This window comes from Canis lupus, chromosome 1 (assembly GCF_003254725.2).
Source record: "Canis lupus dingo isolate Sandy chromosome 1, ASM325472v2, whole genome shotgun sequence".
NCBI lineage: Eukaryota > Metazoa > Chordata > Mammalia > Carnivora > Canidae > Canis > Canis lupus.
Window position 1 is genome coordinate 14,478,210 of NC_064243.1, and position 15,999 is coordinate 14,494,208.

The 15,999-nt window shown below is 34.7% G+C and overlaps 1 protein-coding gene across 9 annotated transcripts in view; it reads right to left on the reverse strand.

Moving 5' to 3' along the window:
- The window catches only part of RELCH (RAB11 binding and LisH domain, coiled-coil and HEAT repeat containing), a 110,436-nt gene that overhangs the window by 42,186 nt on the left and 52,251 nt on the right, over positions 1–15,999 (reverse strand). For all 9 annotated transcript variants that reach the window (XR_003126089.3, XM_025422112.3, XM_025422114.3 and 6 more), the window contains 5 exons: positions 13,820–13,910; positions 11,050–11,121; positions 5,741–5,881; positions 5,132–5,296; positions 3,157–3,304 (listed from right to left, as the gene is read on the reverse strand). Coding sequence is in view for 8 of the 9 variants with exons in the window: in XM_025422112.3 (XP_025277897.3) it covers positions 3,157–3,304; positions 5,132–5,296; positions 5,741–5,881; positions 11,050–11,121; positions 13,820–13,910 (617 nt within the window). In the remaining variant the exon portion in view is untranslated. The remainder of the gene's footprint in view (positions 1–3,156; positions 3,305–5,131; positions 5,297–5,740; positions 5,882–11,049; positions 11,122–13,819; positions 13,911–15,999) is intronic.

Genomic DNA, 15,999 nt, shown 5'->3' on the forward strand with positions numbered 1-15,999 from the left:
TCTTTCTATGCTGCCCAAGACTTTAAAAAATGTATTAAGGACAGATAAGGTCATCCCTTGCTAGCCAAACTCTCCTATTTGTTATCATAATATACCAACCAACAAATAAATGAGTTTGGGTAACATGGTATTTCTCACTATCTGGGGTTTCTGCTTGAATTTTCACATATCCCAACCCATGAATCAAACAGATTTGGACTGTGAGGGATATTTGTACTTCATAAAGAAATGTATCATGTCAAAGCATACCTCATATAATTTCAAACGGGATTATATCATACTTGTCACAATCTGCTATACTAGGATAGAATGAATGTTATTCCTTCAAAAATACTAACAAATTACTGAAAAATAATGGAATAGTTTAAAGTAAAATAGGTATGTCAAAATTAACTACAGGGAAAGTAAGTTCTAAAAAGATATAAAGGTAGGTCCAACAGAAGCAAAATAATGTCAAGAATAACTCAATTATTACAGGTAAGTAATTAGAATGGTTCAAGAGTCTTAAAATATTATTCTGTTTAACAGAATTTTTAAAAATGATTTTATTTACTTTGATAGAGAGTGCAAGCACGAGTGGGGGGGCAGAGGGAGAGGGAGAAGCAGACTCTCCACTGAGCAGGGAGCCTAGCACAGGGCTTGATCCCAGGACCCAAAACCTATGGCAGAGGCTTAATCTACTGAGGCACCTAGGTGCCCCTATTTAACAGGATTTTTAAAAAATGTGAGCATCTAATTTATAACAATATAGAAAGGTCCCCAGAATGCCATTTTAACAGGCTGGCAAAATACCAGCATTTAATGTCAACAAAATAACCGCAATTATCCAGCAAAATAACAGCTTTTATGACTCTGTAGTGTTTCCCTTTCACTAGAATGTAAGCTCTATGAAGGCAGAAAGTTGTCTATTTTATTCATGAATGATCCCATGTTTATTTATTTTTTTTAAAGATTTTATTTATTTATTCATGAGAGACACAGAGAGAGGCAGAGACACAGGCAGAAGGAGAAGCAGGCTCCCTGCGGGGAGCCTGATGTGGGATTCGATCCCAGTAGCCTGGGATCATGACCTAAGCCAAAGGCAAATATTCAACCACTGAGCCACCCAGGTGCCCCGATCCCAAGTGTTTAAAATAGTGCCTGCATAAATATTAGCTAATGCTGTAGAATAAATGGATAATAAAAATATCTGTGTGGGTTAAAAAGATTATTTTGGGCATGATGGCAGACATAATTACAAGAAAAGGTCACATAAACACTAGAACAAATATATTCAGGATGTTAAACCAGTTGTTTTTGACAATTTTCACCTACTCTCTAGCACATGCCTAGCAATAGGTAACATTTAAGAGTTACTTATTAAATACATGAGTGAATGAACAATAATAAGTGTTATGGGTTGAACTATGTATCCTCTGCATGTTGAAGTCCTAATTCCTAGAACCTCAGAATGTGACCTTATTTGGAAATAGTGTTGTTGCAGATAGAATTAGATAAGATGAAGTCATAGTGGAGTCCAGTGGGCCTCTAGTCCAATATGACTGATTTCATAAAAGGGGGAAATTTGGGGGCAGCCTGGGTGGCTCAGCTGTTTAGTGCCGCCTTCAGCCCAGGGCCTGATCTTGGAGACCCAGGATTGAGTCCCATGTCCGGCTCCCTGGATGGGGCCTGCTTCTCCCTCTGTGTCTCTGCCTCTCTGTGCGTGTGTGTGTGTGTGTGTGTGTGTGTGTTTGTGTGTGTTTCATAAATAAATAAATAAATCTTGTAAAAAGGGGGGGGGATTTGGATACAGATATAGACACACACAGAGGGAGAATGGAATGTGAAAATGAAGGCAGAGATCAGGGTGATGCATCCATAAGCCAAGGAATAACAAAGATTGCCATCAAAGCACCAGAAGCAAGGAGGGAGGCATGGAGCAGCTTTTTCCTCAGAGCCATCAGAAGGAACCAACCCTGCTGACACCCTGATCTGAAACCTCTAGCTTTTAGAACTGTAAGACAATAAATTTCAGTTTGTGGTATTCTGTTACGGCAGCCCTCACAAACCAGTATGGCAAGACAGAAAGAGAAAGAGAGGGAATTAGAAAGATAGGAAAGCCCCTAGGCAGACGAGGACCCTTAATACTTGAGGGAGTAGAACCTGAAGCAGACAGCTGTGAGTGCTTTAGGAACACTTTTCTTAAAAGTCTGAATTTTCCTTCTCCTCAATAATATTTTAAAGTGTTAAATTAACTCAACTCCATCCATTCTCAATTTTTCCAGTACAACAGACATTCAAAAGTGTACACTATTTTTATGCTGTGCTTCATGTATTCCTGGACACTGCTTCATATCCCAAAGATTAAAGGTAGCCCAAAGTTTACTTTATATGAAAACTGCAATTCTAAAAACATGAAGTGACTGCTGATTTTCTCAATGTCGTAATCCTTTTGTCTATCAAAAGCCACTGAGAAGCATGGACAATTTCATAAATCTGACGAAATTGCAAAGAGACCTCATACAGAGTAATAGCTGGTCTACAGTCATTTATCCTGGGGGTTGGGTGCAGTGGGTTACTAAGTGCCATGGATTAAAGGTCACTTACTAGTTAGGTGGACACTGAGATAAGAGAATACTGGCTTTTGCTATTAATGTCACCAATTTCTGAAATAAGACATATTCCTTCTTTGGAAGAAAAAAAAAATCTGCTGCAAATGCTTAGATTCCTGTCAAGGACATAATGGAAAAGAGTACATTTACCTTCCCCTACTGAAAATAAGATGAAACAGGTGGGGGAGAAAAAAATATAAAGAGAGTGGAAATGACAAGCTTCATAAACTGGCACTACTAACTACGCAGTGATATTTTCATTGATTCAGCTCTATTAATGAAAGAAAACTTATTTCAGCTGCTGGAAATAAGGGTTATAAGAAGGACTATAGATTAAGAATGGAAAGTACAAATATTATAAAATAATACCATGAGGCCTATTCATAAAAGATGAAGCCAGTTTACCTTAGCTGTCACACAATCTAAGACTACGAGATTCCACACGTATATCTTACTAATTATGCTGTCATATAAAGTAATTTTTAGAATTTTCAGTGAAAACCAATCTCTGGGAAGCTAAGCTACTAATATTCTACATCTTCCTTCCACCATATAAGTTTAGTACCTTCTATCTGTGGCACTTCACCATGAAGCTTGGCTTTGCTGGAGAAAGGTGCATTCCGCAGAACTAATGCAAATAGAGATGGGATCAAGGACTGCAAAGCAGAGAGATACATGTGGAGCTTGTGTTCATCCAGCCCGTGTTCTCCTTCCTGAAACATAAGGAGGTGTAAGCTAGCTTTAGTTTCCTGAAATTAGGTATTTATCATGCTCTTCCTTTCTGTGGCAATGAATAAAACATTTAAGGATCTGTATGGTAGACTCACGGCACAACGGCTAATGGAGATGTCTATCAAGCTTTTCTTAATTTCTCTAAGTACACGAAATGTGGCACTATGTAATACGGAAAACTTTATATGGGAAACTTTATATGGAAAACTTTAGAGTATCAGTCCTTTCATTTGTGTGAAACTTCTTTTATAGGACTTTTCTAAGAGGATCTCATCCTTTCTTTTATAAGTTAGGATAAAGAAATTAAAGTGAGCCACAGGAATCATTTTAAATGTTCAACTGTTAAACCAGGAGCAGCACTTACTACTTTCCTTCTCCTACTTCTGATCTCCTTTTACAGATTTGGTGGCATCTGTATTTGCCAGCACTGAAAGCACTTTAAAATAATTCAATGCACAGATGAAATGTAGGAGAAAAAACTTGAAAAGGAAACAAAAGACAGAAATAACAGAAAGAAAAAAAAGAGTAAAAGGATAAGTATGGTACACAGAAACCAAATGTTAAAGTAGAAAATAGAATTATTAGAGACAAAAGTGTTCACTTCTATTCAAATCCACCTAAGATACTACCACTATGTTATAAAATAACAGCTGAGTCAGAGATACCAGATAATGAGTTACATACTATCAAGTTCTAAATTAGTTCATCTATCAAGTTCTAAATTAGTTCATCTCTTCATGGAAGAATTACTAGCTATGCTGGATACTGCAGATATGTTTAATAGCAAAATAGAATTAACCATGTTATGAAATGGAATAAGAAAAACATAGGTATGGATAATTCTCAGGTAGAAGGACTGCAAACCTTTAAAAAAATATTTTATAAAAAATTTCCTAGGTTTTATAAAAAGGAGTACTTTGGTCTAATTATCTATAGTTTTTTTCAATACTCATTTTGAAATTTACAGGAAAAACAGCCCAATTAAAAAAATTAAATACATGTGGATACATATAAGACTGTCTACACAGTAGTTGCTATGCAAGAGCCTTCTAGATTCTTTAAAATTTGGGGGGTGGAAGGGTTGTAAGACTTTGGTATTGGTGATGGATATCTGTCATTTGACAGCTGAAAGACCCTGGGAAGGTTCCCTAAATGCTCAGTTTCCACACTGAAACCAAAATATAATTTCAAAGAGTTGTTAGAATGAAATAATATGTTTTACTTATAAGGTAGCTACTGTAATGCACATAATAGACATTAAAGAAATGTTAGTTTTTCTCCTAAACTTTGAAAGGGACTTTTAGTATTAAAATTAGATCAAGAAGTTACTTTTTTTTCCCTAACTTTTCTTCATTACTTTTACTTGGGAAAAAAAAGTTCATTTCAAGAAGTGAGGAAATGAATGAGTACAATGAAAAAAACCACACAGTTAAAGCATTTTGACATTGGATAAGTAAGAAAGCTTTAAGTGACTAATATTTTAGTTATCTCTGTATTCCGGGAACTTAAGATATGTTACCTAAAATCTTTAAATCTTCAGAAGAGACAGGAGGAGCTAGCTTTCTGAAAAATGCACAAGTGAGTTCCACAAAGGTGCTACTTCATGCCCTTTCTTGTTTGGTTTTCGCAAAACAGAACTTCCTCAAATCTCTCTTGGTTCCAGTCCAGTAAAATCTTTAACTGGTAAATGATTAGAATGTTCAGCTAAGTGGTACTTTCTATCTTTGCTCCCCAACATTCTTTCAAGATGACTTAGTATATACACCCTTTACATTTCTATAAACTGCATACATAAAGAAAGCATTTACCCTGAGAAGTTTTTCTATCTTGTTCAGTAATGTAGGTATAAGATGAGACTGTAAATTTCCAAGTTCTGTAGTCCAGGCAGCATAGGCTGGTAAAAATACTTGATGAGTTGCACTAACTACTCTTTCTGAGGGATCACCCAAGGCTGACAGCAACAATTCAAAACCCTGCCAAAAAGAAACAGGTAAAAATTTTAAAATAATGAACTCAAACAAACAAAAAACTCAATAAAAAGCAGTAAGTATACACTGCAGTACATTTAGAAAACATTTTAAGAAAGCAAGCCATCCATAATCTTATCCTTCCCACTTCCTTTAAAGAAAATGTCATGTATCCATTGATACAGAAAACAAAACAAAAAACAAAAAGATGGTAAACATGGCATGCTTGTAAACATGACATGCCACAAAACTATGGCAGAGATTGTAGATGAATCCTAGTACTTTCTTCTGAGCTGAAGAAGTAAAACGAGGCAGATACTGCAACTGGTTAAAACTGACATAACTGCCATCTCTACTACAGATTATTGGGTAGTGAAATCACAGATTTGGAATATCAACTTATTTGGAATTTTATAATGGAGCAAATGGGGTTCACTCTGAAAAACATACCTGTTGATATTTGTCTGGATCATCAATGTATCCCATAATGATACCAAGGCTTTTGATCACAGCTTCTCTTACTAAATCTGCCTTATCTTCCATTAACATTTGTTGCAACATTGAGAGAACTAAGGAGCTACGGATTTCTTTCTGAAAATAAACAAAAGCAGTTTTTCCTATTTATTTTACACTAATAGCAGAAAAGCATAGAAAATATTAAGACAGACATCCACATATTCAAAATCCAGATTAAATATATTTGCATTTTGCTATGTTTTTTTTAAGTCTTCATTTTTCAAAGGCATAAAGCATTAGATACAGCTTGTTGGACTCTCCTCCACCCTCTTCCCCTTCCTCCACCCTCCTTCTCTAAAGGTAACATCTACCTTGAACTTAGTATTAATCGTCTCCCAGGATGTTTTTCTATCTACTAAATATGTGCAAATCATTCAAATCCTATAGCATATAGTAGCAAACATTTTTGGCAAATCAACAAAGTCAACACGCTGCTAGAAATGGACAATGACTCTTCTTTTTTTAAATTTTAAAAAAGATTTTATTTATTTGACAGAGAGAGGAGTATAAGCAGAGGGAGTGGCAGACACAAGGAGAGGGAAAAGCAGGCTTCCTGCTGAGCGGGGAGCCCAACGCAATGTGGGACTCCATCCTAGAACCCTGGGATCATGACCTAAGATGGAGGCAGACACTTAACTGACTAAGCCATCCAGGTGCCCAGATGACTCTTCTACCAATACTCATTTAACTCAGAGAAGAATTTTCAGAGTTTTAATAACAGGAGGGATTACAAACATCATTCCAGTAATCAAAAAGATTTGTCTGGGGTAGGAGTGTGGTGGAAATATTCTAAAATCCTGGTGTTCTCATTTTTTAAAGAACAGAGGAAAAAAGTTTCAAACAGGATGATAAAATATGAGAGTAAACTTTAAAAATACTTCAAAGGGAACTGCATTGCTATTCTTAGATGCTACTCTTTAACATAATATCAACCACTGCTGATTTCACATAATTTTTTTTTTTTGGTTAAAGAATGTTTTGGCCTAATTAATGGCTGAAAGTAAAATAAAGAGCTACCATTATACAAATTCTTGCCCTTCCTTCCCTTCTCTGGACCATTTTTATAATTTGATCAATTTATAAAATTCTTCAAATCTAAACTTGTTTAGAATCATTTCACATCTAATGGTTAGAATACTAAAGACAGATGATGTGATCATTTTCATAAATTTACAGTGTGACTTTAGTATGCAGAGCAAGGTCTAACAGTTATCTTTAAATGACCTAGTTTTTGCTTTGATTTTTTAGAAACAAAAATATATATAATTTTAGCAAATTTTGGTCACATTTAGGTTGGTGAATGTGTATTTTAGTACAGCTTCACTTACTTATCCTTTAGGATAAAAGCTACCCAAAAAACTGCCTTGAAGATCTTTTTTTTTTTTTTTAAGATTTTATTTATTTATTCATAGACACGGAGAGAGAGGCAGAGACACAGGCAGAGGGAGAAGCAGGCTCCATGCAGGGAGCCCGACGCGGGACTCGATCCCGGGTCTCCAGGATCACACCCCAGGCTGCAGGCAGTGGCAAACCGCTGCACCACCAGGGCTGCCCCACTGCCTTGAAGATCTTAAAAAGGCTTCTGGATTGGTATCAGCCTCAGCAATAAGATGGAGGTAAGTAAATTTCAGCTGGGTATTTGTTTCACATTGATCTGAGCTGAGGTCAACTGTGGCAGTTAGCTTGAGTATGCTAAAGGGAACCCACAGGACAAATCAGGAGGCATTACTCCGTTTAAGCCATGACCACACAGAGATTTTACTGTTATTAACGGCGGTGGGATATAAGGCAAGTGAAGTGAAGATCAATGGAGGAAACATTAAGTCTATTATTAATATTGCTTAACATTCTAGTATCAGGGCCAGTGTAGAACAGCTCATTTATCCTCTTTGTGCATGTGATGTTCACCTGTGTCTTGGAACAGTAAACAAAAGGATGCTCAAAACATACTCGTGTGTATCTATCTATATGACCTATCACAACAATAAGATATCAGTTTTCTCCTATAAGATAAGAAAATATTAAAAAAGATTTTATCATGTCCAGTTACTGACAAAGGTATGGGAAAACAGGAACTCCAATGTATTGATGACAGGAGCATAAATCTGTGTTATCTTGGTTGGGGCCAATTTAACACTGTCAAAAAAATGCAGATGCTTGAAGAAACACAGAATGTGGAGTTATTAACAGTATAAGAAATTAAAAAATACACAGATACTCACATAAGAACCTATTAATAGTGTTTGCTGTCAGGAATACAGAATATTATACATAGTATGATTAATTTGGGGTAAGAAAAATTCAAATATAAAAATGCAAACTGGTATATGCATAAATTTTTATCTTCTCTAAGAATTAATTAAAAACTATTAACAGTAGATAGCTATCTTTGGAGAGAATGATTAGGTAGGTGCCAGAGAAGCAAAGTCTTCGCTTTTCATTTTATTCTTTTCTATAATGTAGGAAAATTTATTTTTAACAAAGTAAAAAAATATTATTACTGGGAGTGAAACTATGGACTAATCTTTTTCTAAAATAAAAAATATAAATTTTACATTTAAAAAAGACAACTGTTTGAGTCATGGTTTCTCACTCTTCACCAAATATGAGGTTAATAGTAAATGTAACATAAACAGCTTATGCATTATCATACAATTTCATTTTTTATATTGTTTTTAAGAATAATCTTACAAAACTGATCATTTAAGGCAGTGGCCAGCAAACTTTCTGTGAAAGGCCAGATGGTATATACTTTTGGCTTTGGGGGCTATGAGGTCTCTGTTGCAACTATTCAACTCTATTGCTATAGTGTGAAAGCAGACATGGACAATACACAAACAAATGGGTATGGTTGTGTTCCAATAAAACTTTAATTTTAAAAACAGGCTGTGGACTAGATTTGGTCTCCAGGCTATAGTTAGTTTGTCAAATACTCCTTTAAACTATGGTTGTTTAAATTAAAGTAACTATGATATCATCTAATTTCCCTGCTCCCTCTAAGCCCTGGACCTATAGGAAGATATTTAAAAGAGCATAATACGACACAACTGACAATATTAGGAAATCCAATTTTTTTTTTTCCCTTAGGAGCAGGAAGAAAATATTACCCTAAAGCGTTAGCAAGGGGAAGGTGGGGAGAACTTTGACTTGGATCTTCTTTTAAATTGAAATGTGCACTTCAAGGAACTTTTGACAACCACAGGAGATAATTTTTTTTTTTTTTAATATTTTATTCATCCATTCATGAAAGAGAGAGAGAGAGAGGCAGAGACACAGGCAGAGGGAGAAACAGGCTCCATGCAGGGAGCCTGATGCGGGACTCGATCCCGGGCCTCCAGGATCACGCCACAGGCCGAAGGCCGCACTAAATCGCTGCGCCACCTGGGCTGCCCGTACAGGAGATAATTTTATCTTAAATTGCTTTACTGTCTGTTAGCTGTTTTCCAAAGGAAAAAAAAAAATCATCCCTGTATAGCTTCTTGGAATTATCTTGATTTTTCAGCAATTTAAGCTCTAATTTAGTCCTATGTAGAGGAATGTTACTATAGTTTTGAGTATATATGTGTGTGGGTACAGATAATTTTGTATTTTCTTTGGAGGTGGAAAAGGAAAATAATTTAAGCTGTGAAAATTCTTAAATATTCATTTTTGTAAGTTGTATAAAAGAATTTTGTTAAACCATTGTCAAAAAAATGGGGTCCTCATCTTTTCAGTGGAAGGAATTAATGAGCACTGCAATTTGGGTGGGTAGTATCTACTGACATTTATCATATGAGAAATTTAAAAATAACAATAAACTCATTTAACATTAACATATGTCATTTTAATGAAAATAACTTTTTAGAGCAAAAAAATTAGTGAGAAGAATGGTGCTTTACATTTTGGTACAAATCACTTTAATGTCTAACTTAAATGCAAACAGATAGATTCTCTCATCTGCTCTGCATTCAATTGTTATAATATATTGTTTCAGTTGAAGTTTTTAAGTCTGGCTCCACAGAGACATGTAATTGAAAAAGGAAATATTTTAATAGCCTTTTGTGATAAGAATAGATATTTAAATTCTACACTAAAACTGGACAAGTAGTGGTTTCTTAAAGGTTAGATACAATGTAGAATCTAAAATCATGATATGGTTCTTTGCTAATAAACTCTAAACTCTGCATATTAAATTCCACTGGTCTACCTTGGACTTTGTCTCTATTTCTACCCACGGGTGATTTTGAGTAGTATGCTTTGGCCATTTGGGAAACATTGTACCACAGACTTATTCAGAGGCTCTTCAATATTGACACATTTTATTATAATCTCAAAAAACCACTGTTGTTAATATCACCACTGATCTCAGAAATGTGTTTGCATACTTAGAAGATGCCAAGCCCATGGTGGGAGATAAAATTTTCCCTAATTCTTGTTCTTATTCAAAAGTTCCAATTTTATCATTGGCAATAAACATCATCTACTTGTTTTTCCTTAAAGTAACAGGCTCATTTCACTCATTTTCATAAAAATGTCTGCTAAATATCCAAGTCTGAATAATCAGAGCTTGTGTGTGTTTGGTCAAGTAACATCAGTATTTCATGAAAAAGGTAGCTAGTTTAGTTGACAACTCAAGCAATTTGAAATGCTTTTTCTGAAATAGCCATTATACCTCAAGATACAGCAAAAGGGCTTGATAGAAGTATTTTCTATTTCGTCACACAAAATATTAAAAAGGGTCAAAATTTAGTAGAATTAATAATTTTATTGACTCATCAAGCTTATTTTTAAGTGAAACTGGCTTCTGAGTGCATGGGAGTGCACAATCATTATCAGTATAATTTGAGGTCATGGCCTTGATCAGTGCTAATGCACTGGCATTACTGCCCATTTTAGCTTTTGCACCAATAATGTAAATGTTAACTCAGTAAAAAATGAAAAATATTTTAATATTACGGAAATAGTTTTTACCTGTTGGATCTCTTTGAAAGGTTCTCAAGTAATCTCCCAGAGTCCTTGAACCACAAAGTTTGAGAACTGCTGGTAATTTAATATATTTATGCTCATGCAAAAGAGTTAAAATACCTATCTGTCTGCAATGGCATATTATATCAACGTGAATCTTTTTTCTTTGGGCTCTTCTTTCTCTATTAGGATAGCATGCCCTGAGAGAATCTGAATTAAAATGTATAAGTCACCTGAAAAAAAGGTTTCTCTATTATTAAAAAGGAAAAAGATTTTTAAGAAAAAATAACAATTCTTACAGGAAGGTAAGGTGCCAATGCTCCACATGATTCTGCCACAAGTAGTCGTCTTTCTGGGTATTTGTGGTTAATCTAGAGTAAAAAATAAATCAAGCATAAACAATATAACCACCTTTCCTCCAACAGAGAATTACTTCTCATAACAAATCCTGTTAAGAATGCAATAAAGCTTCTTTTCTTTTCCACTTCTGGGAATCCCTGTGTGGCTATAGGTGGATCAGGAATAAGGGAATCAGAGAGCCTAAAAAATGAGGTCACAAGAGTTATCTGTTAAAGCAAAAAGGATAAAGCAAAGATGAAAATATGGCAAATAGTCTAGAGATGTGGGCTTGCCTATAGCTAGGCTTTCTTTGGGTGTCAGAAGTACCTTTCTCCAGCCCTATCAACATGAGTCTATTTTTATATTTGAAAAACCCAGCTTCTGGTATTATAGATATAGCTTATAATATGTGCCAGGAGTGACTCATCAGTTCCCTTTTTTAACTAAGGGATTAGGGAGTAAGTTAATCAATGACAACCAGAGCCCTTAACCAGTGATGTGATTTTGTTTTTAAAGTAAGCAAACTTTAATCCATTCCTGTTTGTATATGCAAGATGATGGGGTTTTACTGTTGTGATGACTACACTGAACCATAACAAAAAATAACAAAAAAAATGACACATACTGGGTTTTGTTCCCATATGTCTTCTTCATAGAATATAAATCTTTCCTTGACTGGAAAAGAAGTATATTTGTTCTCATATTCCCATATGAAAAGGTGACATAATTCATTAATGTATTGGATGCCTAAAATTAAGAAAAGAAATTACATAGCAATCCACTGGGCAACAAACTGGAGGTAGCTGGCTAGATAGATCCCTGATATCCATGTTTATTCAGGTTTTGGAAGAGTTGGTAAAGGTGTTTATAACTAACATCTGTAAACTAAATTTTCCAGAAACAGTAACCTCAAAGCAGAATGTCAAAGTATGCGATATAAAAACTTTCATTTTGCTTTTCTAGTGTAGCTCATGAGTCTGCATACAAAAATCAATTGTATTTCTCTATATGGCAACAAATAAAAAATAAAATTAGGAAAATTCTATTTATAATATTATCAAAAAGAATAAAATATTTAGGAATAAATTAAACAAAAAGGGGGCAAAAACTGTATTCTGAAAACAACAAAATATCGTTGAAAGAAAATTTAAAAGGATAGAAAGACATCCTAAATTCATTGATTAGATGGCTCACTATTGTTTAGGATGGCAATATTCTCCACATTGATCTAAAGATACAATGCAATCCTTATGAAAATTCCAGATGGCTTATTTGCAGAAACTGACAAGTTCATCTAAAATTCACATGGAAATTCAAAGGACCCAGAATAGCCAAAACAAACTTGAAGTAAGAGAACTATGTTCAAAAGGTTAGAGTTTCTTTTTAGGTTGATAAAACTGTTCTAAAATTGATTGTGGTGATGGCTATATAACTCTGTGGATATGCTAAAAAACACTAAATTGTACACTTTAAATGGATATATGGTGTCTGAATATCTCAATAAAGCTTAACAATGATAAAAAGGAAATGGAAAAACTATTAGAAATAATATGTATCTCTTAGTAACTGTAAAGAATTGTAAATTCAAAACGGTATATGCTGTTTCCAAGCTAATCTGACTTTCAGAGATTAGAGCCTCACCCTAAATTTAGTATGCACTATAATCTACAGTTGACATAAGGGACTGTCAGAGACAAGAGGATCATATATAATGTTCACTTTACATATTTAATCTAGATAACTCCACTAAATTTTAAAGAAAAAAAGTGAATACTCAAAGAAGTTAGGAATAGAATTCTAAAGGACCATATGCTTTTGTGATAGTCCAGAGACCGGTACTGTTTAAGAATAAGTGACTATGCTATTAAAAATAAGGCCATGAAATCTGTCTTTAGAATTAAGTAATCCATCTTTTTTTAAGACAGATAAATAAGCCATTTAATGACCTAAACATCAAGTGTAGAAGATCAATGATTATGAGTTTCCCACAGGACTGCAATACTAAAATTCAATAAAAAACCAAAAGTATTGTTAGTAAATGGGTGAGTTGGATTAAAAATACAAAAAACTCCCACATCAATGGTTTATACTTTGTATTCTGTATATATCTGCAATATACACAGACATTTAACACATATACTATTTCTATTACCCAACCTCACACACAAACACACATGGACTCGTTCTCCCCTGAACCCACCTCAGGGCTTTTGTATTTATAGTAACTCACTTCATTCAGATCTTTGCCTAAACATCCCTTTCTCAGAATCCTGCTCTAACCACCCTTTCTAAAATAGTATTTTCTATAACTCTTTAACCCTTATCTTCCTTTATTTTTCTTCATAACTTATAGTAACACAAGACATACCATTTATTTGTTTACTACTCTCATCTCCCCACCAAAAGGTCTTTGTCTTTTGTTCACCACTGTATTTTGTTCATTACTGTAAGTAATGACTGCAGCAGGACCTGGCACTAAAACTAGTGTTTCTTAAGTATTTGTTGGAAGAATGAAGAAAGAAACTAGTGCTTCTTTAAGTATCTGTTGGAAGAGTGGAAAAAGCAAAGCATCCCAGAGCATTCTTAAATGCTATGAAGTTACTGCGCTGGACTTCAGAAACAGTAGCATAATTTAGATCCCACATATTTCTTAATAGCATTTTAAAAAGAAAATATGAACACATAAATTAAAATACAACAGCTAGGGGAAAACCCAATATAGTTATTTACCTGTTCCCAACACTGCGGTAAAAGTTCAGCTTCTACACGTGTTGGTCCAACATGACGTGCAAATGCCACACAACCAGTCAGTATCATTTGCCTGAAAAATAATATAAATCAATCAACAGTTGTACTTGCATTAGAAAGCACACCTTTCTAAGGGTTAAAAAGAGCCAGCTCTGCAATTCACACAACATAAAATATTTTTGTACAACCAAATTAGATTTTTCCAACAATGGACTAGGCTACCACCAAGAGAATGAGTTCGTTCTTTAAGACTCCTTCCTCCAGTAGTGGCAATACCATTTGTGAGACATTGTGAAGGGATTCTCTATTGGCATGAAGCCTAATCTTATAATCTCCTAAACTACCTATACATGCATTCTGAGATAATACAGCTAATGCTTCAGCTTCTAGACACTAAAATAATCAATGATTATTTCTCCAATGTTTCTATAATTTATTTTAAAAATATTTTATTTATTTATTCATGAGCAACACAGAGAGAGAGACAGAGAGAGAGGCAGAGACACAGGCAGAGGGAGAAGCAGGCTCCATGCAGGGAGTCCAAGGTAGGACTCAATCCCAGGTCTCCAGGATCACGCCCCAGGCTGCAGGTGGCGCCAAACTGCTGCGCCACCGGTGCTGCCCGTTTCTATATTTTAAAACTATGGTATTGCATTAGTAAAATGTTATTTCTTAAATCAGAATTTTATACACAAGATAAATGTGGTAGGTAGCTTCTGACATGGCTCCCAGGGATGTCCATCTCCTGATATTCATGCTCTTGTATAATTCTATATCCTTGAGTGTGTAGAATGGACCTAATGATTTGCTTCCAATGGACAGAGAAATGGCCAAAGTGATAGGATGTCACTTCTGAGATTAGGTTATGGATAGGTTATGGAAGTCTGTAACGTCCATTTTTGAAGCCCTCTCTACTATCTTCTCAGCCACATGCTTTGATGAAGTATGTGGCCATGCTGGTAAGGTCTATGTGGTGAGGAACTTAAGGAAGGTCTGGCCAAAAGCTGGTGAGAAACTGAGGCCTTCAGTCCACAAACTCATGAGAAACTGAATCCTGCCAATGATCAACTATTTGAGGAAGCACAGAAACAAATCCTTTCAAATTGAGCCTTGACAGAATCACAGTCTCCGCCAATACTTTGATTATAGCCTTATAAGAGACCTAGAAGTAGAGGACCCAGATTAAGTGACACACACAAACTGTAATATAAAAACAAGTGTTATTTTAACCCATTTTCTTTTGGAGTAATTTGTTACAGAACAGTATACAAATAAATATAATAACTTCACTTGAATTGATAGATTTCAAACTTAAAAAGAGTCTAAAAATTTAAATATGATTTTTCACTCTCCAGAATGTAGTTCCATTTCAAATGACTTTAAAATGCAGAATTAAAAAGTTTTCCTATTTTGATTACCTAGTTCAAAACAGTAAAACCTGGTGGGGAAAAAACTATGTTTTCAATATATGTTTTAAAGTAGCCAGCTTCTAGAAAAAACAAATTAGATTGTTTAATTCATATTCATTATAAAAATAGCACTTTAAGCCCAGGCACTGCTCACTGCTACTTCTTAAAATAAGTCACCTTAACGCAGAATGACCTTAAATTTCTATTTAGTTTATTAGCCAAATTAGCTGTAAGTTCTCTCAGGTGTAAGAAAATAATGACAAAGAACATCTGGATAACAATGAGGAAAATTTTCAGCCAGTATGTTTTCATTTTACAGTGCAGTTTATTCTCACTTACCACAACCTTGTATTTTTATCTGATTCCCCCTTATATGTATATTATTGTCTTCTATGCCTATTTCTCAACTTTTCCTTTGTTTTTCTATTTCCTTTGGGAAAGGTAGATAAAGTAAACAAAATAAAATGGGAAAAGAAATTCCAAGATTAACATAAAGCATTTTAGCTCCCTGTTCCCAAATGAAAATTTCCTAGTATCTGAATATTGTTTTTTCCCCCACTAACATCTTAAAATAATGACTTTTTTCCCTGCTAGTGTCTTAAAATAATGAGAAGGCTTATTATATATTGGTACCACAAATGTTGGACTGTTGTAACAAATGAACTTAGGTGAAATTTAGGCATTTCAAACACTTGCAAGAAGTATTATACACGTGTATAAAACTTTCATGTGAAGTAATTTTAAATCAGGAGC